A 24133-nucleotide genomic window follows, 5' to 3' on the forward strand; every position below is an offset into this window, starting at 1 on the left:
TCCCTTGTGTGCCTGACAATCCCCATCAAAAGGAACAGGAATTCGTTTTCTGCACATGCTCTGTTCACAAGGAATCCTGGTCTTTTGAGTCCAGGAAGTTCTTATAAACACGGAGAAACCAAGACCAGGAGGAGACTAATCACTTCATAAATGTAATGAAGGATATGAACATTTCTGCATTTGTAGACGCTAGAAAGTACGGTAGAGAGAGTTTGTTTTGGATTTGGATACAGGAAGAAGAAGCAGAAATGACGGCAATTGCGTCATAATGTTTTCCGTGCATCACTGGTTTGATCCAGATATCCTGAATGATTAATTACCATGTAAACGGAATACTCTGAATGTTTCAGTAACCGGAATATTAGCAATAACCCGAATTTTGACTGCATGTAAACGTAGTCTGTGAGTAACAACAAATGCCTGTCCCCTAGTATTTACCGTGTACCAGACAGAGAGCTGTCCTGGGCGTGTGCAGCCTCATGAAACATGACGTCTGCAGCTAAAGGCTTAAACATTTCACATTTGCTTTGTTTCCAGATCAGTGTGATGGGAGAACACCGAGCCGGAGCCGTAACGTCCCGGCACCGTGACTTAATAACGGCGCCGGGACATAACCGGTACTTTAACATCTCCAAACACCTTCCCTGTATTTTTTCTTTCCTCTGTCTTCCTCTCATTGTAATCAGCAACCCTTACAGCCAATCTGCTGGCTATAAAAGTGTCTGCAGCCTGATGATGTACAGCTCGCAGAATTACCTTATCTGCGTCTGATTTACTGTGCCTCACAGGTAGACAGACAAAACAGCCCCCACACCTCTTTCTCATCCATCCTTTCAGCCCATTCCCTCACACATCCACTCCTCCTCTTCCATTCTTCAACCTTGCTTTTATCACTCTTATATCACTTCCTTCTTATTTCCTCTGATCCTTTCTATTTTCATCTCCCTTTCCACATTTCTTTCATTTATCTCTTGCATATCAACCATTAGTGTTTTCTGTCCATCTCCTCTCACTGAGACGTATTACTCTGTCCTGGCGTGATGTTTAAACATGATTCTAACGCTGTATCCATCCCTATCCTCCCTGCTTCCACACTTACACTTTGCAGTGTTCCTTCTTACTTGGATTTTTAAGTGTTTTTTATATTATATTTTACATTCATGTTAATGTTACTGAGCCTTTTCTTTTCATCACCCAATTCATCCGTTGTTCGAAATGGGTTCCCAAACTTATTTTCATTCAACACTGCTCACTCATTTCCCCCCTCAGTCCCTCCATCCTCCCTCATTTCCTTTCCTTACTAGCCAAACATCTTCACTTCTGATCCTCAGCTTTAATCCTGTTTACATTCCAGATATTCTGGCAGCCGCCCTCTTCTAATCCAGACTTCATTCATCCGGTTTTTTTATTCTCCACTCCTTTCCTACCGCTTCCTCTTTCCTCACTTTCAGAACATTTCATTTGCTCTCTAGACCTTCAACTCTCATCCCTTGTTTTAACTCTTGTACTGTCTTTGGGTCAAAATGACCTCATTCTCCTGTCCCTTCTTTCCTCCTGCTCTCTCCTTCCTTTTTCCCTTCCTCTTTTCTCCCTTCCTTCCTTCACTCCCTTCCTTCTTTTTTCCTGCTCTCTCCTTCCTTCTGCCCTTCCTCTTTTCTCCCTTCCTTCCTTCCTTCCTTCCTTCTTTCCTCCCTTCCTCCTTTTCTCCCTTCCTTCTTTTCTCCCTTCCTTTTCTCCCATCTTCCTTTCCTTATTTCCTTCCTTCCTTCCTTCCTTCCTTCCTTCCTTCCTTCCTTCCTTCCTTCCTTCCTTCCTTCCTTCCTTCCTTCCTTCCTTCCTTCCTTCCTTCTTTTCTCCCTTCCGTCCTTCTTTCCTTGTTTTCTCCCTTCCATCCTCCCTTCCTTCTTTTCTCTCTTCCTTCCTACTTTCTTTCCTTCTTTTCATTCTTTCTTCCTTCCTTCTTTCCTCCCTTCTTCTCTTCCTCCCTCCTTGACCTGAAGACAGCACAAGGGTTAGCTAAAAGCAGACAGAATAATCTCCCTGGCCGACAGAGGAGAGGACGGCAGAACGATGGAGTTGGGAGTTGTAATAAGGACCAGCAGGAACACGCATGTGCACCATCGTATGCCTTCAGTAATTACAGCCTTCAGTGGTTTTAACTGTCTTTTATTTAAAAGAAGACCAAGATTCTTTGATCAGAAACTACAAGACAGAGGGCATGTCTGTGTGTTTGAACAGAAAGTGCGTGCGCCTTGATATACGAATACAAATGAGCGAATTGATATCAAAATTGGGTTTTGATTGTGTGGCTCTAAGAGCAGAGATGGGGAAGGGGGATGTAATTAAGTCAGTGGGAAGGGAGTAAATGTGATTTTTGACACGGTCTTAAACATTATTGCATTTGTAGTAGAAGTAATTTCTTTTAGACCCTGAAAAAAGGGTTGAATACACAGAGAGCTGTAATTTAATTTTTATGTGGATTCCCTCAGAAAGTCTGCACTTTCACCCTGTCCCTGCTATGGAAGTATAGCTACAATACGTTTTGGTACAGAGCTAAAGAGCCAAAACTTCCCTGCCCTTACATAAGTGTGATATATTTGTATGGGGGTGTTTGTGTCCCTGCGTACTTGGGAGAGAGATATATTCAGGTAAAAAAGTGATGTTACCTCCTGTATGTGGCTCCTCAGACATGTTGAGTTGAACCGTTTAATGCCTGTGTGTGTGTGTGTGTGTGTGTGTGTGTGTGTGTGTGTGTGTGTGTGTGTGTGTGTGTCTGTGTAAGAGAGAGGGAGAGAGAGAAACAGAGGGAGAGCGAGTCCATCTGTTAATGAATATTTTGGTGTCTATTTTTCATGCACAGGCATTCATTTACATTTCTGTGTACATTCTCGTGTCTCTGAAATGTGGTTGCGAAAACAGTTTTTCAATCAGAGCAAAATGCTTTCGCCAGTTTTCCTTCAAGAAAAAAATCATCTGTTCCAGACCTTTCTGGACACGACACAGCAGCGAGAGAGCAGCATTACATCATCATCCAGTCTCATTGGTTGGTTTCAGAGCGTCTCTCCCTGTCCTCATTTAAATACGTGTTATATTTCTCTGACAACAAAAACAACACAGAAACATTTAGACAAACATGATGCTTTTGGCAGCTTTCCAAAAAACAAGAAGTGAAAATGGAAACACAAGCTTCCTGGAGTGGCAGTGGTTGTCTCTTTCCCCAGCGTAGTTCCACCAACGGCACTTCCAGATTTAGAGATTAGGTCGATCGGTCGGTCGCTTGAGTCGGTTGGTCGATCAGTCAGTCAATCAGTCAGTTGGTCAGTCGGCCGGTCGGTCGATTGGTTGAGTCCGTTGGTCAGTTGGCCGGTCGTTCGGTCAATTGGTCAGTCAATCAGTCAGTTGGTCAGTTGGCCCGCCGGTCGTTCAATTGGTTGAGTCAATTGGCCGGCCGGTCGGCCCATTGGTCAGTTAATCAGTCAGTTAGTCGGTCAGTCCAGCCGGTTGGTCAGTGCCTGAACGAGAGAGAAATCCTTCATACTGAGTGCGTGAGAAGAAGTGAAATGAAATCCATTAAAGTGTGTCCATCTAGGGGGAAGTGCAGCTAGCACAGCTAGAAGGTCATGGGTTCAATTCCCGCCGGGGACGCTGTGGGTGCTGAAGTGCGTGTTAGTTTCCCCATGACTTCAGCACCCACACCCTGGGTGGGGTTGGTGAAAGGGCCTTTCTGTGTGGAGTTTGCATGTTCTCTCCGTGTTCCCTTGGGTAGCTAATGGGAGCTACCCTCACAAAAACACAGTCCTGGGCTATACTGCCCCCTCTGGCCAACCGGGGAACAGATGGGGTGGGGAGGATCTGGTCGGAATAACGTGATCCTTCCACGCGCTACGTCCGGCCAGAGAAGCCCCACCCTGTCTGGTGAAAAGAAGCTGCTGCTCCTCAGGATAAGGAGGAGACCTGAGCTCAGTGCAGGAACTCCCTGGGTTGGTAGAGGGAGCAATGCCCTGGACTGTCACGTAGGTAGAGCACTGGTAAAAATGGGAAAAAAATCGGGCATAAAAATAAACCATCAGTTTTGTTGGGCATTATTAGGGCCCGAGCACTTACAGTGCGAAGGCCCTATTGTATCTGTAGGAATTTTTCTCATTTTTTTTTTTTTTTCGATGAAATGAGGGCCTTTTTTCCCCTTAAACGTGCCCCAAAAGTCACCAAATTTTGCATTCAAGCCAAGCCTGGCGAAAAATTTGATATTTAATGGTTTGCATTAATGGGTGTGGCCTAATGGCTCAACAGCGCCCCCTAGAAAACTTTGTGCCTCAAGCCCCACAATACGGTTTGACGTACATGCACGAAAATTGGTACACACCTGTATCATGTCGCAACTTAAAGAAAAGTCTCTTGTCGCCATGGCCGAAACCCAACAGGAAGTCGGCCATTTTGAATTAATTGTGTAATTCTGGCGCAATTTATGCCATTTCTTCGGCAGTTAATACGGCCCGAACCCTAATGTGCACCCAGGTGTGTTATACATCAAAATGTGCGTCTCCATCCTGCGACAATCTGCGTCCATATTTGATAGTTCCTACTTTCTGCCATAACTTTTGAATGGTTTGACATAGAGCGTCGTGGGTGGTGTCATCGGACTCGGTTTTGAGTCCTAGTCAGTAGAAACGTATAACTTGTACATTTTTTTGTTTGTAACAAGATGTTTTCCTCTTCTCTGCAGATTTCTGTTTTATGCTGATAAACAGTAAACTTTTTGGCAGCTGCACTACCAGCTGCGCCACCGTGCCCCTCGTTCCGCCATGTTGACATGGATGTCAGAGGCTTTGGTCCACCCCCGAAACGGCGGCTGTTCAATCAGTACTCCCTACTGCTTCCCCTCAACTTTTCATGAAACTCCACCACTTCCTCTCGTAATCACGACCATCATATCCATGTTTAACAAGTTAATGCTGCAGAAACCGTCTGCAGCTTAAAAAAAAGGAAGAAGAAAAAACTCACCTTGTAAATTCACTTTTACATGACAGTAATTAAATATTTCAGGAATATCAAAAAGGGAAAATTAAAAGAGAAAAAGCTCTGAGCCACCACTATCAATTTATTCTCACTCTCAGAGCGCGTTAGAAACTCAGAATGCCAATGGCAAAAACACAGAAAAAGCTGAGTTTTTTTTTATTCACTTTATAAATTACATTTTCGGGTGCTTTGGCATGTTAATACCTGCTGCCACGGAGTGCACACAGCGTTAATTATTTCTTATTGGGATCGGCAGCTATTATTTGCATATTTCATTTAGCTGTTATAGATGTTGCAGGTGCAAAGTAGGAGAGACGCTGTGTGTGTGTGTGTGTGTGTGTGTGTGTGTGTGTGTGTGTGTGTGTGTGTGTGTGTGTGTGTGTGTGTGTGTGTGTGTGCGTGTGTGTGTGCGTGTGTGTGTGTGTGAGTGTGTCTGAGACACACTTCAATTTTTCTCCACAACTTTTGGATGAAAAAAAAAGCTGATCTCACTTCCCAAACGCGTTTGGAGAAGCATTAATTCAGGCTGATTTTAGCAGCAGCTGATTATTGATTATAATTAAGAGTTTTAACAGATGAAAAAGGTCAGAAGACAGTTTTAAAAGCTTTAACGTTTTCAACTTTTACTCAAGCACCAATTACAAAGTTATTCATACTGAAGTGAATTCCTGAGCGGATCAACCGTGAACAACAGTGACAGAAAGTTTGGTTTAGTGAGAGCTGAAATGGGAAGCTGAGGTTCCATCTTCACCACATGCTAACACGCAGGTCGTCATCAACATTCAACACTGATTTGTTCTTCATTTACAGTCACAACAACCACCATGGCCTCAAACTGGTAGCACAGTTGGAATTCCTTGTGTCTTTATTGAACACCGCTATTAACAAAACCAAGTGTTACAAGACAACGGAGGCGACAAAGTTAGCAGTGTGCACACTTGGAGCTCATTCAGTCACATAAACTTATGGCGCTTTAATACTATTACCTACTCAGCCCGACTCGCCTCGCCCCGGTTTTGCGCTTCTCCACTAGGGGTCTAATGTGCAGAGTAGATACTTTTCTGTATCTATTCTGCAGAGGTTCTAAGCGGCTGAGTCGGCTGTATCTGACATCATCACACTACAGGCTACCGATTGGTCGGGGGGTTGGAGTCAGACGTCTGAGTCAGGAGGAGGGAATCAGAGAAAGAGACTCTGACGGATTCTGGTTCATTTTATTCAACAGGCAATGGCAGCAGAAGTCTGTTTCATGATCCAACTCTGAGTTGCAGATGTTCATAAACCTGGTGCTGAGGAGAGAATTAAAAAGGGATCTAGACGGAGATAAGGAACGACCAGATCTACCAGGAGCTCTTTCACTTCATAGCTGCTCACGGCTCCAGCTGACTTTTCAGCAGCACAGAGACAAACAAAAAAAAATTTAAAAGCATCGCCGTTGAAGCTTCTCTCACTCTCATTCTTTAACTTGATATCAAACACAAGCCACAGACCCAGCAGCACATCTATCATCTCCTCCAGGTTCTACATCTTTAGTGTTGTTGTCTTCTTCGTTTAGATCACACAATCAAATACGTCACAGCAGCTTCTCTCCAACCTCCTAACGAGGGCGAGGCGAGTGGAGGCGAGTCGAGTCGTGCTGAGTAGGTACTAGTATAAATCCATTAGACGTACTACTGAGCGCTACTTTAACTGAAGAATCTGAAATACAGTGCAGTCCTTGTAGTGCCCAGGTGTCCGTCAGTCCACCGTTCGTCCATGGGTGTAGACGTAGAGACTGCCCAGGTGTCCGTCAGTCCACCGTTAGACCATCGGTGTGGACGTAGAGACTGCCCAGGTGTCCGTCAGTCCACCGTTCGTCCATGGGTGTAGACGTAGAGACTGCCCAGGTGTCCGTCAGTCCACCGTTAGACCATCGGTGTGGACGTAGAGACTGCCCAGGTGTCCGTCAGTCCACTGTGAGACCATCGGTGTGGACGTAGAGACTGCCCAGGTGTCCGTCAGTCCACCGTTCGTCCATGGGTGTAGACGTAGAGACTGCCCAGGTGTCCGTCAGTCCACCGTTAGACCATCGGTGTAGACGTAGAGACTGCCCAGGTGTCCGTCAGTCCACTGTGAGACCATGGGTGTAGACGTAGAGACTGCCCAGGTGTCCGTCAGTCCACCGTTCGTCCATGGGTGTAGACGTAGAGACTGCTCGATACTGAAGCTGCTCCAGAACTGGCCATGGTGACCAACTGCAATGACTTCATAGCACGACGCAGAATCGTAAGCAAAAACACAAAATTGCACCAGTAACAGCTAACGACTCAAGCACAAACATCACTGGAAGCCACAAAAATCTGTGTCCATGGGTGTTCATGGGAAAGTATCCTCCTGCCTCAGACCTGAGGACACCGCCGTCAAAGATGAGCAGAGCAGATATCAACGTCCAGGTTACACCACTGACTAGTGGCATCTTTACCTGAAAACTCACTTGTTTGTACCTCCACTGAGATCCAGGGACGTCCTCACTTCCAGGGACGTCTTCACTTCCAGGGACATCTTCACTTCCAGGGACGTCCCCACTTCCAGGGACATCCTCACTTCCAGGGACGTCCTCACTTCCAGGGACGTCTTCACTTCCAGGGAAGTATTCACTTCCAGGGACTTCTTCACTTCCAGGGATTCACAACTTCCATCTGGGTTAAGGAGACTGACACCACCTCCACCTTTAAAACTAAACTTAAAACCTTTCTGTTTAGTAAAGCCTATAGTTAGTGTTTAGTAAACCTCTAGCTTGTGTTAGTAAATCTCTAGGTAGTGTAAACTCTAGTGTGTTAGAGTCGCTCCTGTAGTTTCTTGTGCTCGCCCCCCCTTTTCTTCTCTTTTTTCTCTTTTGTACATGGTGCAGCATCCTCTGCTGGTGGCGAAGAGCATCTCTGAATGTACAACACCGGAGCGTGGGAGTGAGAGGGGCAGGGTAACGGCCCGGTCAGGCGGGGGAGAGATTTGTCCGTCAAGACTCTTCTCCCTGCCCCTTCTCAACCTTTCCCCGACCCTGCACCTAACCTGGGGCTTGCTGATTGGGCCGGAGCTTCGGGAGCTGCGTGCTGGCCTGCGGTCCCCACCCCTGGTCATCCTGTTGCTGCTTCCACCTGCCTGCGGTCCCCACCCCCCCGTCATCCCGTTGCTGCTTCCACCTGCCTGCTGACATCCCCGACCCCCAGTCTGGCCCTCGGCAGGAGGGTCCCCCCTTATGATCCAGATCTTGGTCCAGGTTTCTACCCCCTTATGATCCAGGTCTTGGTCCAGGTTTCTACCCTCCTAAAGGGGAGTTTTTACCTGCCATTGTTTATGTAATAATTGCTCGGGGGTTTATGTTCATGTTCTGGGTCTCTGGAAAGCATCTGGAGACACAACTTTTGTTGTATTAGATGCTATATAAATAAAATTGAAATTGAAATTGACACCTTCACTTCCAGGGACGTCCTCACTTCCAGGGACGTCCTCACTTCCAGGGACACCTTCACTTCCAGGGACGTCTTCACTTCCATGGACGTCTACGCTTCCAGGGACGTCCTCACTTCCAGGGACGTCCTCACTTCCAGGGACACCTTCACTTCCAGGGACGTCCTCACTTCCAGGGACACCTTCACTTCCAGGGACGTCTTCACTTCCAGGGACGTCTTCACTTCCAGGGACGTCTTCACTTCCAGGAACGTCTTCACTTCCAGGGACGTCCTCACTTCCAGGGACGTCTTCACTTCCAGGGACGTCTACGCTTCCAGGGATGTCTTCAACTCTAGGGACGCATTCACTTCCAGGGATGTCTTTACTTCCAGGGACGTCTTCACTTCCAGGGACGTCTTCACTTCCAGGGACACCTTTGCTTCCAGGGACACCTTTGCTTCCAGGGACACCTTTGCTTCTAGGGACGTCTTCACTTCCAGGGACGTCTTCACTTCCAGGGACACCTTAACTTCCTTGGACTTAGTGAAGCAGATCATCAAATGATTAATGTCTAAAGTAGCAGGAAGCTTGAGGACATCAACGGTGCGTAATTCTGTCCATCTAAGTGTTGACTTGTTTATTACAAACACCTGACTCCGAGTGAGGTCTGATTAAACAATATAATTACCCCATGAAATTATTGATATAAAATATCCTTCATTTTATTTGGCTTCAACATGGTGAATGTGTTCAAAGTGATTTTCTCTTCACAACCTCACACATCTGCAGTTACTGCAGCCGTGTGTGCAGAAAACCCTCCAGCTGCAAACATTCAGGTTTATCGCTTCCAAATAAACTGGAAATGCAGCTCTGCAGATCTGAAACGAGGAGACTCTAACTCTGTTATTTTTTTCTTCTTACATGAACTATCACGGGTGTCTGAGTAGTTGAAATCCAAAACTTCCCAACTTTAATCTTAATTTATGTAAAGTGCTGTGTGGTGCAGTTCTGGGTGTGGGATGAACCGTCTGATTGGCTCTATCAGGTATCAGGCAGACGTCCAACGCTAAGTAATTTCATTTAAAAAGCTTGTAATAACCTGGAGTCAATATTTAAATGACTCAGAGGGGGAGAAGAGCCACTCTGCATGTGCAGGATCCTCCAGTCTCCACTCTCAGCATCACCCTGAGTCACTTGCACTCCTCTCTTTCTCATCTGCTCCATTTGCTCACCTCCTCTTCTTAACAGTTTGGATTTCACTTTCTCCTTCTCTCCATCTGTCTTTCCTTCCTTTCGCTCCACTTCAAAGTATTGGGTGCCACGTTCTGATCTTAGAATGACAATAAAAGTTGTAATTCTACTTACATTGATTTTCAGAAGAGGATGTATGTGTGACGTGTGCATACGAACGAGGAAGGGACAGAAGGATCTGAAGTCATTTTCATACTAAAACTTTGTTTTTGGGGATGTTGGTGTTCATTTTGCACAACTGTTGCCATGGGAAGGCTACCAGTGAGACAAAGTCTGAGACAGACGGACGGACATCCATCCATCCATCCATCCTTCCTTCCATCCATCCATCCATCCATCCATCCATCCATCCATCCATCCAACGATCCCCAGTACCATCTTCATGATCACAGCCTAGAAGGGGACTGGAGCTGAGCACCCACAACTCACAGTCCACAACTCAAAACTCCATCCCAAGTCCAACACCGTGGGACGTCCACAGAGTGGAAGCAGGGAGCTCGGGGATTAAAGAGTGTCCATGGCACCATCCAGGATGAAACAACAGAGGTCCAGAAATACACCCAGAAGATGGTCCTCGACGATGAACTGCTCAGGGAACGACTCAGGCAGCAGAAACCCAGCAAGGAGCAGAAAAAGATGGAGGAGAACTCATCGTGGGACGAGAATCCGATGCACGGCGAGCATCACTGACAGATTGAAGAAGTGTCTGACACTGAGAAATCCTACCAGGGGCTTGGAAAGGCTGGTGGAGGCATGGAGGCATTAATCACGGCAGCATAAGAACAGGCCTTGAGCACAAGATTGATGGAGGCCAAGGTCTACCACACCAGACCCCTAGTTCCAACTGTGGAAAGATGACCCACAAACTATCCACATAATAATGGGATGTAAGACGCTGGCAGGTAAGGTACAGTATGTACTGAATACCAAAAGCAAGTAGCTGAAGTAGTGTACAGGAACATCTGTCTTGAGTATGGGTTGGAAGTCCCAAGGTCAATAGGGGACATATCTCCAAGAGGGGGCCAAGATCCCGTGGGACTTCCAAGTTCAGACCGATAAGCTGGTGGTGGCTATCCAACCAGACTTTGTGGTGGTCAAAAAACTCCAAAAGAGAGCGGTAGATGTGGGGGTAGATGCAGTGGTAGATGCAGTGGTAGATGCAGCGATCCCCAAGCGGCAGCAATGACACGACGAACAGTGGTGCCAACGGTAGTCAGAGGACTGTGACCCCCAGAAGGACTGTCAAACTTCTTATGCAGCTTTGTCCAATGGACATTGTTCATTGGTGAGTCAAGCCAGTTCACGACTGGGCAGGTGCTCTCTGGTGTGAGGGTGATTAGGTGGACTGGCTCAGGTGCTTGTGTTGCATACGCACAATGTTGCCATGTGCTCAGTAGAGCAGAGATCTGTGAGAGCAAATGTCTCGTTTTTGTTTTCTAAGAGAGGTATTCGAAAAGGGGGGGAAATATGGTCCAAATGTAATAAATGTGCTTGCAAAACATTTCAGTTTGCAGGCTAAGGATTTGGGTACAGATGTAACACCAGGACTGACTTCACCTTACAGTACCCTCCATCTTTCTTCTCTTCTCTCCCCCCCTTGGTTCTCCCAGTCCCTTTGCTCCTCTCCTCCTTCCCTTTATCCTTCTCTGTGTGGTCTTTAGGGTGAAGCGGAAGCCTGGGGCCAACAAGCTGTCTCCACCAGCCACACTGATAAGACGGGCACACGCACACACACACACACACACACACACACACACACACACACACACACACACACACACACACACACACACACACACACACAGGCATTAAACGGTTCAACTCAACATGTCTGAGGAGCCACATACAGGAGGTAACATCACTTTTTTACCTGAATATATCTCTCTCCCAAGTACGCAGGGACACAAACACCCCCATACAAATATATCACACTTATGTAAGGGCAGGGAAGTTTTGGCTCTTTAGCTCTGTACCAAAACGTATTGTAGCTATACTTCCATAGCAGGGACAGGGTGAAAGTGCAGACTTTCTGAGGGAATCCACATAAAAATTAAATTACAGCTCTCTGTGTATTCAACCCTTTTTTCAGGGTCTAAAAGAAATTACTTCTACTACAAATGCAATAATGTTTAAGACCGTGTCAAAAATCATTTTGAGGGAATCTGTCCGAGGTGTCAAACATGGAGCGTGGATCATCCGTCTGATGCTTTCCTGGGTGTTTATTGCATCAGTCTTAGGTTGTCCGTTCATGGTCAAGTTGAGATCGGGGGATAAAACCCATGTCGTGGTGATTATTCTTGTTCTTAACCTACTGGGCTGTGCAGCATGTGTGGGTCATTGTTTTATCTGACATATATGCCATTCAAAGCCAAGCAAATTAATGTGTGGTTGCAAATGATAAATAGTGATGATGAGACCGTTCAGTCCTGCAGGCAAGGCCGCAGGACTGAACGGACATACGAACACAGCACATCGCACGTCAATGCTGCTGACACCAGTCCACTGAGGACGGCACACGTGACCACGGACAGGGAATGAAGCAGACCCTTTTGATAGTGCAACATGTAGCTGGCCAAAAAAGAAGGTGAACCCGCTGTTGAAGCATGGACCTGATCATGTTCTTACCACGACACTACTGGCAAACACGCTTTCAGGCCAAAACGGCCCACACCATGTGCAAAGTGAGAGCAGGCCTGTCCTGGACCTCGTCTGCCTCTTCTGTCTTCTAACAAACCATAACATTACCGCATGCCTTACATGACCGTTCTGTCAAATTACCTTGTGTGTTTTGCAAATCACTTTATGCTTTGACTGATACGCATTTTCCAAACAAACATGCTCTGTTTTGTTTTTCTTGTTTAGCTTTTATACATGTTGATCATTATTTCATGTCCAGTGTAAGACAAAGTACTAACCTTTGTTTTATTTTTTATCCAAAATGTCTGTAAGTGTGAGTTGTGTTCTTTAGTCTTGATACTCAAAACATTCTCTATTAAAAAACTGACAAGCACAACATTTAATTCTGAAAAAATCCCACAAATGCTTCACAAGACATTATTTTATATTGCAGCGATCCTGGAAAATAAATTAATGAATTAACTAAGAAAGTACAACCATTATTTTTAATTAGCCAACTACATGCCAAGTAAAGAAAAGAAATAGCTCTCGCTTCTAGAGCAACATAGAAACAACCAAAACATAAATATAATAACCAACTATTGTGTGTCAACGTTGCTGCAGCAATCTACTGGTGGTGCAGTGAGCCATCGCACCACTGATCCAGTTAGCCGTTGTACACCTGATCAAGTGAGCCATTCTACTGCTGATCAGTGCAAATTACGCCACATAATATCACCCTTTAAGCCCAGCATCCAGGAAGAAAAACCTTGCTTGTTCTTTGGCACAAAGCTGCCAGACTGACGGACAATAAAATAATTTTGATGAATGTCGACGCTACATTCTTCGGTCTGATACAAAGAATGTGGATTTGTCTGGAGCAGAATCCAGAATCCAGAATCTGTATCATGAAGCTAACTGAGACATGAGACTAACAGTGATGGCATGCATGTGAGTGGAGGGTGATTGGGGCCATGACATTTATAGCTGCCAACAGCTTCCTTTAGACACTACAGTGTTCAAGCCACATCACTCGCTATACAATTTAATAATACATTTGTCAAATTAATAGCTTGCGGTCCTTAAAATAAATCCCCAGTGGGATGCAATGGCTGTGCGCCAGATTGTGCAAGGTGGCACACGCAATGATGATGCGAGCCACCTTGTTGGGGGGGTAGAGCAGCATCCCCACCTCTCCTGTCCAGACAGCGCCACCGACATTTCAGCTGCCCGATCGCTCGCTGTACAACAGCTCTAGTGATGGTATGAGCGTGGTTGTAGGCGAGCTCTCGGGCAGTCTGGGGGTTGGTGAGGGGGGTCAACAACCACCCCAGTGGATAGCCGCTGTCACCTGACGGGTTTGTCAATGGACACATTAATGAACTGTGAAGTGGCTTTATTGTCGACATTGTAAACGATCACTTACCAAGGAGCCATCCATCCTGCACCCTGCCAGCTTGGAGCCTCATCCCCACCAGGCTGTTGGTGAGGATGAAGGAGTCGTGGGTCGAGCCAGGCCACCTTGCCACAACATTTGTGAAGCATCTGTGCGTCACATATGACATGCACGTTCATGGAATGAAAATTTTTGCGATTGACGTACACAAATTCATCCACAGATGGCGCCTTTATTGCAATGTGTGTGCAGTCAATCACACCGATTACATTAGGTAATCGCTGCAAATTGCGTTTTAATATTTGCAAGGTCAGTATACGGGAATCTGATGTACCTGGCGGACATGCGGATGATCCCGCCCCATACAGCTGGCATTACACGGCTCAGTGCAGACTGGCTTATTCCTGACCGGTCTGCCAACTCGCGCTGGTAAGACCCGGTAGGCAGGAAACCAAGTGTGGTCAGCACTTGCAGGGGGACAGGTAGTGCGTGGCTCCTCCTTGTGCCCCTCTCCAAACCCGGACCCAACTCAGCACAGAGTTCCAAGAGGATGGCTCTTGGAAATCTGAAACGGCTGAACAGCCAGTCATCATCGTGGGCCAGTGAATCAGCGTGGTCTCTGAAGATGCGCTCCCTCCTGATCCTGCCATTATTGAAGTCTTCAATAATTTTCAAATCAATTGTCGATCAAACGACCGTGAACGTAGAAAGTGGCGTACGCACGTTTTTTGTGCGCCGCACGTTTTGATCATGAGGCCCCAGAGCATTATATCCACTCCATGGCACTACCCACAATGCACTTTGTCATCAAGCACAATACTGGCAGTGAGAGGGAGAAAGTGTTTCTTTATATTTGTCACATCTCTGCATTTCTCCTCCACTTCCAGGATGGGCAGATGTCAAAATTCATTCACATGTGTAAAATTAAAATTTTCCAAACAACTCTGATGCATCAGCTTGGACGCAACTTGCCATTTCAGTGTGTACGTGCGTCTATGCACGTGGATCTGTGTTACCAGACTCAGTCCAAGCCACCATAAAGTGACAGACAAATCCCACTAAGCTGTTAAATATTACACTGCTTTCACACTCATATTAAACACCTTTCTACTGTACCTCCTTCCCGTTGTCTCTTCTTCCGTGTTCAGCGAGTCTATCAAAACACTCCACCCTGACCTCTTCAGTATGCAGCAAAACCCTCTTCACACATGCACCACAAATACGACGGCGCTGTGCTGAAGTCCCGTAGCACAACACTGTCACATGAGACCAGCACCAGCGAACCCACTAATCCAGGAGTGTGTGCGTGCGCTCGTGTGCATCCTAATCCCCGGTGGTGTCTGTCCTGTCCCACTGTTAGATTTGCTGTTATCACTGCATCTTCTTCCTGCCCCCTAAACCCCGCTACCCCAGCTCTGATATTACTTGACATTTATCTGAATCGTCTCTCTCCAGATGAAACGACTGCAAGAAAGCTACGGGAGGAAGGTATGAAGAAGAGCTGGATGATGGAGGGAGAGACTGGGGATCAACAAAGAAATGGAGGGTGAAGGAGAAAAGTACACGATAAAAAGATAACTATGTGAATGCTCAGGTCTACACGGGTTTTATGGTGACGTAGGAGGTGGATGGATGGATGGATGGATGGATGGATGGATGGATGGACGGACGGACGGACGGACGGACGGACGGACGGACGGACGGACGGACGGACGGACGGACGGACGGACGGACGGATGAAAACTATGGATTGATGGACACTTGCGCTGCTACTGCTGCTGTGATACGTCACTTCCTCCCAACGGCAGGAAGTGACGTGTGCACTCTTAATAGTACGTCCTAATTAATGCACACTACTGATATTTACTCAAGAGTGTGCCGAACTTTAGTATACTTTTTAGTACAGTGGTTCTCAAATGGGGGTACGCGTACCCCTGGGGGTACGTGAAGGCACTACAGGGGGTACGTGAGATTTTAAAATATACATATATTTTAAAAGTAGCATCCATGCAAAAATCCTTTAAAAATAAATATTTCATAAATTATTGAGGAAAATATAAGTTTAAATTCATAAAATGAATTTTATCTTCAGGAGTGGGCTATTCAACTTATTATCCTAAAACCCCAGAGTATCCCCCACACCAGGATGGTTCCACCTAACCTGTCAATCACCTGGCTTCACCTGTCAATCACTTGGACCAACGATGGAGTCGTGGTTGAAGCGTAGCAGCAATATTTTTATGTTTAATAAATCAGTTACTGATGGCACAGTGCTCTGTTTTAGGTCTTTTTTTTTTTTAACAACCAAAAGTGCTTTGCGCTGGTTAGGGGGTACTTGGCTGAAAAAACATTTCACAGGGCGTACATCACTGAAAAAAGGTTGAGGACCACTGTTGTAGTATATACTGTTTAGTATGGCATTTCGAACGCACCGTAATACATTTCTCCAGAATGAGTATGGATAGAACATACTATTGAGTACGTACTAATGTTTCGGACGCACTAAATCTCACATACTCATTTTGATACTCATTAGGGTGGAAGTGTGGGATTGCGGACGCAGCCTTTGTGTTTCAGTTCTGTCTTGACTTCCCTTGTTTCCATCTGCCCTGATTGTCTGCACCTGTGTCTCGTTAACCCCTCTGTATATCTGCTCTTGTCTTTCCCTTGCTCCCTGCTGGCTCGTACTGGTTTGTTCCTCCATGTTTCAGGTCTGTTTTTTTTTTTGATTTTGTAATGTTCTGTTTTTTTTGCAATCCTTTTCTTTGATTTAAGTACAATTAATCACTATTTTTGGAAATAGGGCTGGTGGGACAGCGGGTGGTGGAAAATGTCCCTTATTTTTAAATCCAAAACTTGACAGGTATGGCGGTGACTAGCCATGGAAGGAACACCTCGTCATCAAATCTTAGCCTGGTCCAAGGGAACATTAGTGTGTGATGTTCTTTTGTTTTGGCCAGGTAGCTCAGACATACGCACTCAAAAGGTCTAAACACATTCATTCCAACAATTAAAAAAAACCTTCATTCCAACAACAGCTGTGGTTCAAGATTTATTCTCATCACCATGTAAACTTCCAATTGAATGACTAAAACTAATGATTTTGGTTTGTGAATCTGGAATAACTAATAAATACATGTTTTAACATGTCACCATTACAGGACTGTCTCAGAAAATTAGATTATTGTGATAAAGTTCTTTATTTTATGTAATGCAATTAAAAAAACAAAAATGTCATACATTCTGGATTCATTACAAATCAACTGAAATATTGCAAGCCTTTTAATATTTTAATATTGCTGATTGTGGTTTACGATTTAAGATTAAGATTCCCAGAATATTCTAATTTTTTGAGATAGGATATTTGAGTTTTCTTAAGCTGTAAGCCATGATCAGCAATATTAAAATAATAAAAGGCTTGCAATATTTCAGTTGATTTGTAATGAATCCAGAATGTATGACATTTATGCGTTACAGAAAATAAAGGACTTTATCACAATATTCTTATTTTCTGAGACAGTCCTGTACATGTTTTAACATGTCACCATTATTTTAGCTCCAGATATCAACTATTAGCATCGTTTACACAAATTGGTCTATTCAAAGCTCAGCTGTATATTGTTGTAATCTGGCGGTGATCTCTCACTTGTGTGTTCACCGGCAGAGATGGAGTTGCACTTACGTTCAGGAAACTGCAAGCTAACTGCCCTAAAGACAGATGTGTCATTTGCCTCTGTTCTTTCTCTAAAAATGAAGATTAAAGGGATGAATTATTGATTTCACTTCTATGAACAGTGAAACTGCTTGTTATAAATATTGAATGAAACTTCATTATTTGATAAATTTATTCCAATTTTCCCTTTACGTTGCCCCATGGTCAAGGTTAAAGTCACTGACACCAATATACCTGCACCAGCTGCTCGTGACGGCGGCGCTAACACACACATCATACACCAACTCTGCCATCGCTTCCTCTGTAGTATACTTTTTAGAAATTATTTTTAGTAAGGTTTTTAAACACAGCGTGCACACATGCAAACCAACTAACACCTTAACACACACCAAACTGGTAGCGTTGGTCGACCTTGCCGTCCACTCCTCTGAGCACAGACACAGCTCCACCTCGGTGTCTGTGCAGGAATTAGGCCACGCGTCTGATTGGCATTAAGGAGCACGAGCAGATAATGAACACAGTGAAGCCACATCAAGTCAAGCTGTCTAATGGTTGTAAATGACGCATCACACTCCAACATATGGAAGTGACTTAACATTATAGGCGCTGAATGGAAAACACATAAAAACATCAAAATAGATGTTGGTGCCACTGTACAACAGAAAGGGCTCTACTGTTTTTATCACCGGATAAATAATTCTGTAGTCATTATTTTGATATTAATTAGCTCAGATTTCACCTTCCACATCTGTTTCATCTCTTAATTCAGCCTTTCTTCAGCATCATGCCTTCACTTGGGATTGTGACAATTGTCACTGACTGTGTTTCCATGCATCAATAACCCTTTTAAAACCCGAATATTGGCAATAACCTGAATTTGCACGGCCATGTAAACATCAATAACCCTTTTGAATAACCCGAATTTGCTCATTTTCAGGTTTTTAAAAACTCCAACATGAGCCCTGGGTTACTCCTTTTAAAAAATATTGGGTCATGTAAACACCAAACAGAATATCCCCATCAAACGGAACAGGAATTTGTTTTCTGCACATGTTCTGTTCACAAGGAATCCTGGTCTTTTGAGTCCAGGAAGTTCTTCTAAACACGGAGAAACAAGACCAGGAGGAGACTAATCACTTCATAAATGTAATGAAGGATATGAACATTTCTGCATTTGTAGACGGTAGAAAGTACCGGGATAGAAGATTTACAAGAAGGTGAGAGAAAAGTTGTGCGAAGCAGCATTTGTTTTGAATTTGGATACAGGAAGAAGAAGCAGAAATGACGGGAATTGGGTCATCACGTTCTCCGTGCGTCGCTGGTTTGATCCAGATATCCTGAATGATTAATTACCATGTAAACGGAATATTCTGAATGTTTCAGTAACTGGAATATTAGCAATAACCCGAATTTTGACTGCATGTAAACGTAGTCTTTGCTGTTTTCCTCTGGAGTTTGTGTCCATCTTTGGTTGTTCCTAATGGACCTGGAAGTCCCGCAGAATCTTTGCTCTACACCACTCTCGGGGGTATCACCCACCCACGGTCCGTACTCAGTACGGGTGTTCTTGGGCACTATTCCAGCTACTTGATTGTTCTATGTATGGCCTTCCTGCCAGAATCAAAATGAGGATTGATGAACTTTGGGATGAGTGTTCATTTTTGTGGCCTGTTGTTCAAACAGTGGAGCATCCTTTGCGGTTCTGGCCATACGCCGGTTGATGGCGTCCTTGTCTCCGAGGCCGAGCAGTTGGTGGATCTCCTCGTCTCCCCAGTTACTCATCTTGCATGGGTGGCATTTGATGAAGACAAGACGAGGAGCTCCTCAACCACAGAGCCATGGACGCCATGAATATTACAGAATGGAGGTCTGCAACTGAAAGTGACAGACGCCAGCTTTCCGAGGAGCGGAACTTGCAAGCTTGAGGGTCACAAGCAAGCTGAAGTTGTTTGCAGTCAACGCCACAGCAGCGCGGGGGGGGGTACCACCCACTCCAGCCACTCCACCCGCTCTACAATGCTGGATTAACTGCTAGTTACTAAGTGGTGATGGTTGTCCATTGGCTGAGCCGACAGTCATTCAAAGGGCGAAGCCTCATAATATAAGTCAATATAATATATAAATATGTGTTTATTTTCACCTGATATGGTTCAAAAAGGTTAACTTCCTTCAAAGCAAACTGTGGTCTTCAACATATTCAAATTTCATGAAGCTGTGATTTAAGGAAATTTTATGTCAAAATCCAGGCCAAATGGCCCCATTCATTCGGATGGGGTTTTTTACCATGGTGAAAAAAAAACCTATCCGTTAACGTAGCCTGAACCGGAACGTGTACCCACACATAGCATGCATCAACACATGTGGATCCATCGTGCCAATTTGGACGCATATTGGCGTAGATACATCATTCAAATGTTCCCAGACTCGCTTCGCTTCGGACCAAAAAATCTCTCAACCTCATTATGCCAATTATTACAGTTTTTGAGATATTAAACTTTCAATAAAAAAAAATATGTCCATTTGACTTTGGACGCTTGTTGCTAGGCAACAGGTTATCGTAGGGACATGATTCAAATGTTTCAAAACTCGCCTCGCTGTGGACTACAACATATTCAAATTTCATAAAGCTGTGATCTACATACATTTTAGGTCAAAATGCCTGCCAAATGGCCCCATCCACAAAGGTTTATAAACAACCTTTAACGGTTTATTAACAACCCTAAACTACTTCTTGGCCATTATTAATCACCCTAAACCACACAACCCCAAAGCAGGGGGTGCGGGGAGCACAGAAATGAATGAAATACAACCGTAAACACCTCAAACTGACATAGAACCACCCTAAACACAACCAATACAACCTTAAGCACAACCACTACACAACCACTACAGCCCCAAACCAAAGCAGCAAGAGGGGACGAATGGGCAGTAGGGCATGCCCATATCGAAATGTCCTGAAATTTTCTAGTTCATAACTATAATCGCACCGCTGTCATAAACTTGAATGTGTATCAGCTTGACTCGTAATGAACAAGGCCTCATTTTGCAGGAAGAAAACCTAAAACTGGCTCAAGTGTGGCTCCTGCACACAGACCTCATAGTTTTTGCTCTAAGTTAGTCACCTAATCAGAATATAAATGAACGGTGTAATTCCACAGATATATGTGAACAAGAACATATCATCTTAACATTGTTTGCATGCGTGTGCATCGTGATGCAGCAAAACTTGATCATTTAAATTCACACAGATAATGGGCAAGCGACTAATGGCCACACACACACATACAGACGTTTAAAAAAAGGTACACAAACATATAAAAACTCACGTTCACTACAAACAAACACACAGAGGTGGGAACTGGCTAATAGCTGTCACTGTTGACTGATCACAGTGATCAGGCTGCTGCAGTGCTAATTGCAACTGTACAATCTGAAAACAACCAGTCGGGTCTGCTGGAAGAGGAGAAGAGGAGGGGGAGGAGGTGGGAAGGATGGAAAGAAGAAGTAATAGCAGAGGAAAGAGAAAAATTAAAGTGATGAAATGAAATGAAGGAAAAATGGATAAAAAGGCAAGTCTGTAGAAAAGAAGAAAGGAATTGATGCAAGAGCCAAAGTGATGTTAACGTAAAAATAATAGAACAAAGGTGGGAGTAAAAAGGAAAAGTGGGTACAGATGTGTAGATACAAGTGTGAAAATAAAGCTGCAAGCAGCAATGAACGGGCCCTCGCACGTGTAATTTTCACCAATAAAAGTCAAGGACTCAAAACTAAGTCCGATGACACCAGCCACTACTCTTTAGCTCAAACCATTCAAAAGTTAAGGCCCGAAAATAGGAACTATCAAATATCGACCTATCAGAAGAAGGGGCGGGGCTAATTTGCACCAATTATGTTCAAGGACCCAATACCGAGTCCGATAACACCACCCACGACTTTCTATGTCAAGCCATTCAAAAGTTATGGCTGAAAGTAGGAACTATCAAATATGGACCAATCATCAGAAGGGGGGGCACGCTTTTTGGCGTCTATCGTCGCCACGGTAACGCTTTTAACTGAGAAAAGTAATGCGCGTCGTCGCAGGATGGAGATGCCCATTTTGATGTATAACACACCTGGGTGCACGTTACGGTTCGTGCCGTATTACCTGCCGTAGGAATGGCATAAATTGCGCCAAAATTACGCAATTAATTCAAAATGTTAAAAATGGCCGACTTCCTGTTGGGTTTCGGCCATGGCGCCAAGAGACTTTTCTTTAAGTTGCGACATGATACAGGTGTTTACCGATTTTCGTGCATGTACGTCAAACCGTATTGTGGGGCTTGAGGCACAAAGTTTTCTAGGGGGTGCTGTTGAGCCATTAAGCCACGCCCATCAATGCAAACCATTAAATATCAAATTTTTTGCCAGGCCTGGCTTGCGTGCAAAATTTGGTGACTTTTTGGGGCACGTTTAGGGGGAAAAAAGGCCCTCATTTCGTCGGAAGAAGGGGAAAAAAAAAACGAGAAAAATTCCTACAGATACAATAGGGCCTTTGCACTGTCCGTGCTCGAGCCCTAATAAATGTATAAAATAGTGAGCAGAGCAAACAAATTAACAACTTGGACACATCTTTGCACATTTTTGACCCCCCTTCTTTGGTATCCAAGTCCTAAATATAACTCAGATATCCAACTATTCAGACAACTCTGCTTTCATCTTATGAAAAAAGCTGACAGGTTGAGAAGAGTCAGAAATAACCACAGAAATACAAAGTAAGAACCAGAGGCCAGTGTCAGAACACAGCAGTTTGTCTTTGTCTTTTAGCAGCTATGCTAATAATGAACTACACTCCTGCACACAAGCTGAATATGTGCTATACAAACATGTCCTGCCATCTACTGCCGTCTGCATCCATAATATCTAAGACACACTGACTTTATGGCCTTGAAGTTTCTTGTTTCTCATATCTCGATTAGCTGTTAGTAAGCATTAACCAGCAAGGAAGAATAACCAAGATATTGACAGCAGGCGGCACGTCATAGAAACAGTACGTTTGTGTAACTGTGAGCGTATGTCCACAACAGATGAAGAGAGGGGTAATGGGGATGTACCAGGGGGGACATGAGTAACAGGGAACAAAAAGAAAGCAGATGAGATGACTCAAAGTAAGTAAAGGCCACTTCTCCTCGCTTACCTTCAGGCCTTCTGCCTGGCATGGAGGCTGCTGGTTTGCTGAAGCATCCAACAGGACTTTGAAGGACTTTTGTGATTGGTTGGTGTACAGGAGGCGGACTTGGATGCAGCGGAGTGCACGGAGCATCCACCCATGTTGGCGCCGGATCTGCCGCTGGAGCTGCTCCCACTGGCTGGAGACCATGTCGAGGATATCTTTAAGAGCTGTAGGTTTATATCAAAGGTGAAGAAAGGAAATCGTTTACCAACAATTTAGTCTATTCAAATGACCTTTTAGATACTACAGAAGGAAGCACATGGACTACCAAAGACAGCAATCAAGATACTTGATTCAAAAAAGCCTAATATCAAAGTTCTGATTTATTCCTTAAAGAGTTCATCTATGAAGCAGAGTTAGAACCACCTGACTGTAAACCTAATTTCAGTAAATCTGAGAAGAAACGTGCATCTCTTTTATAAAATGCACAGATCTCGATCAAACATTGTCACAGTACTCAGACTTGATTGTTGGTTTGTCTCACATGTTCCAAACAACACGGACAATTCAACATCAACCCAACCTTAGGAGCAGGCTGTTAAAAAGGAAAGGGTGCTAGAGGGTGTTTCACACTTCCCAGGCTTCCTGGAAGAATCTGTCAGATTCAGGAGGACCAGTGTGGTGGCAAAAATTGTTGTTCGTTCAAAAATGAATGTCAGGACACCTCAGCTGTCTTTCTGAAGTTTTAATGAAAAGAGGAAAAACATTCAATGAATGGAGGGTCACACAAATACCGATCTGATCAGGTGAACAGTCAGTCCGAAATGCCCTCCCGATGTTTTTGGGCCATGCTATCTCATTGTCTCAGTCAGGCTGGGAACAAAGACAAAACATACATATCACCCTGACAACCATGCTGTGTCAAAGGAGCATGACCTCGCCAAGGAATGTTCACTGAAACAGGATTTGTGAAAGCATAAAAGATCAGAATTTATATGTTATACCAAAATTTCCCATTACACCAGTTAGGTCTTTGACCTGGAACACTAAACCAGTTCTTTACATTGCAAGAACACTGCAGGGTGCTTGGGAATTCGGCCAAATGATCTTCAAGTGTTTTGTTGATTTGAAGAAGGGGCACAGCTGTGTCCTTCATGGTGTCCTCACCTAGTCATGGGAGATGATTCAATAACATTGAGTATGAGGAAGCCTGCTTCGCATTATCTAGCAATAGGTCCATCCCACTTCTGGGGGCTATCGGATGACCCTTGTAAAAGGTTCTGTTCATAATCTTTATGGATAGAAGCTAGTCGAGGAGGAGCTCAGAGTAGAGATGACTGCTACGCCACACTGAAAATAGCTAGAAGAGGTTTGGGCATCTGGTTAGGACGCCTGCCAGATTCCCATGGGAGATGTTTTGAGTATGGAAGCCTCAGGGCTGGGGTGATTTCATTTCTCCTCTTCATATCTTACTAGTAGAGCCGGAGGAGGTGGGTGGTGCAAGGAAGGTCTGGGAATCTCTGTCAAGGCTGTTGCTCCCAGAACACGGTTACAGTGGGCAGGACGGGACGTCCCGAGGGTCCGTGCCATGTGATTGTGCAAC

At 44.7% G+C, this 24133-nt stretch overlaps 1 protein-coding gene across 3 annotated transcripts in view; it reads right to left on the reverse strand.

Annotated features, from left to right (window-relative positions):
• akap6 (A kinase (PRKA) anchor protein 6) overlaps positions 1–24133 on the reverse strand; it is a 364518-nt gene that overhangs the window by 229117 nt on the left and 111268 nt on the right. For all 3 annotated transcript variants that reach the window (XM_061744324.1, XM_061744322.1, XM_061744323.1), the window contains one exon: positions 22555–22757. In XM_061744324.1, coding sequence (XP_061600308.1) covers positions 22555–22757 — 203 coding nt within the window. The remainder of the gene's footprint in view (positions 1–22554; positions 22758–24133) is intronic.

The sequence above is a fragment of the Cololabis saira genome, chromosome 16, assembly GCF_033807715.1.
Source record: "Cololabis saira isolate AMF1-May2022 chromosome 16, fColSai1.1, whole genome shotgun sequence".
NCBI classification, from domain to species: Eukaryota; Metazoa; Chordata; class Actinopteri; order Beloniformes; family Belonidae; genus Cololabis; species Cololabis saira.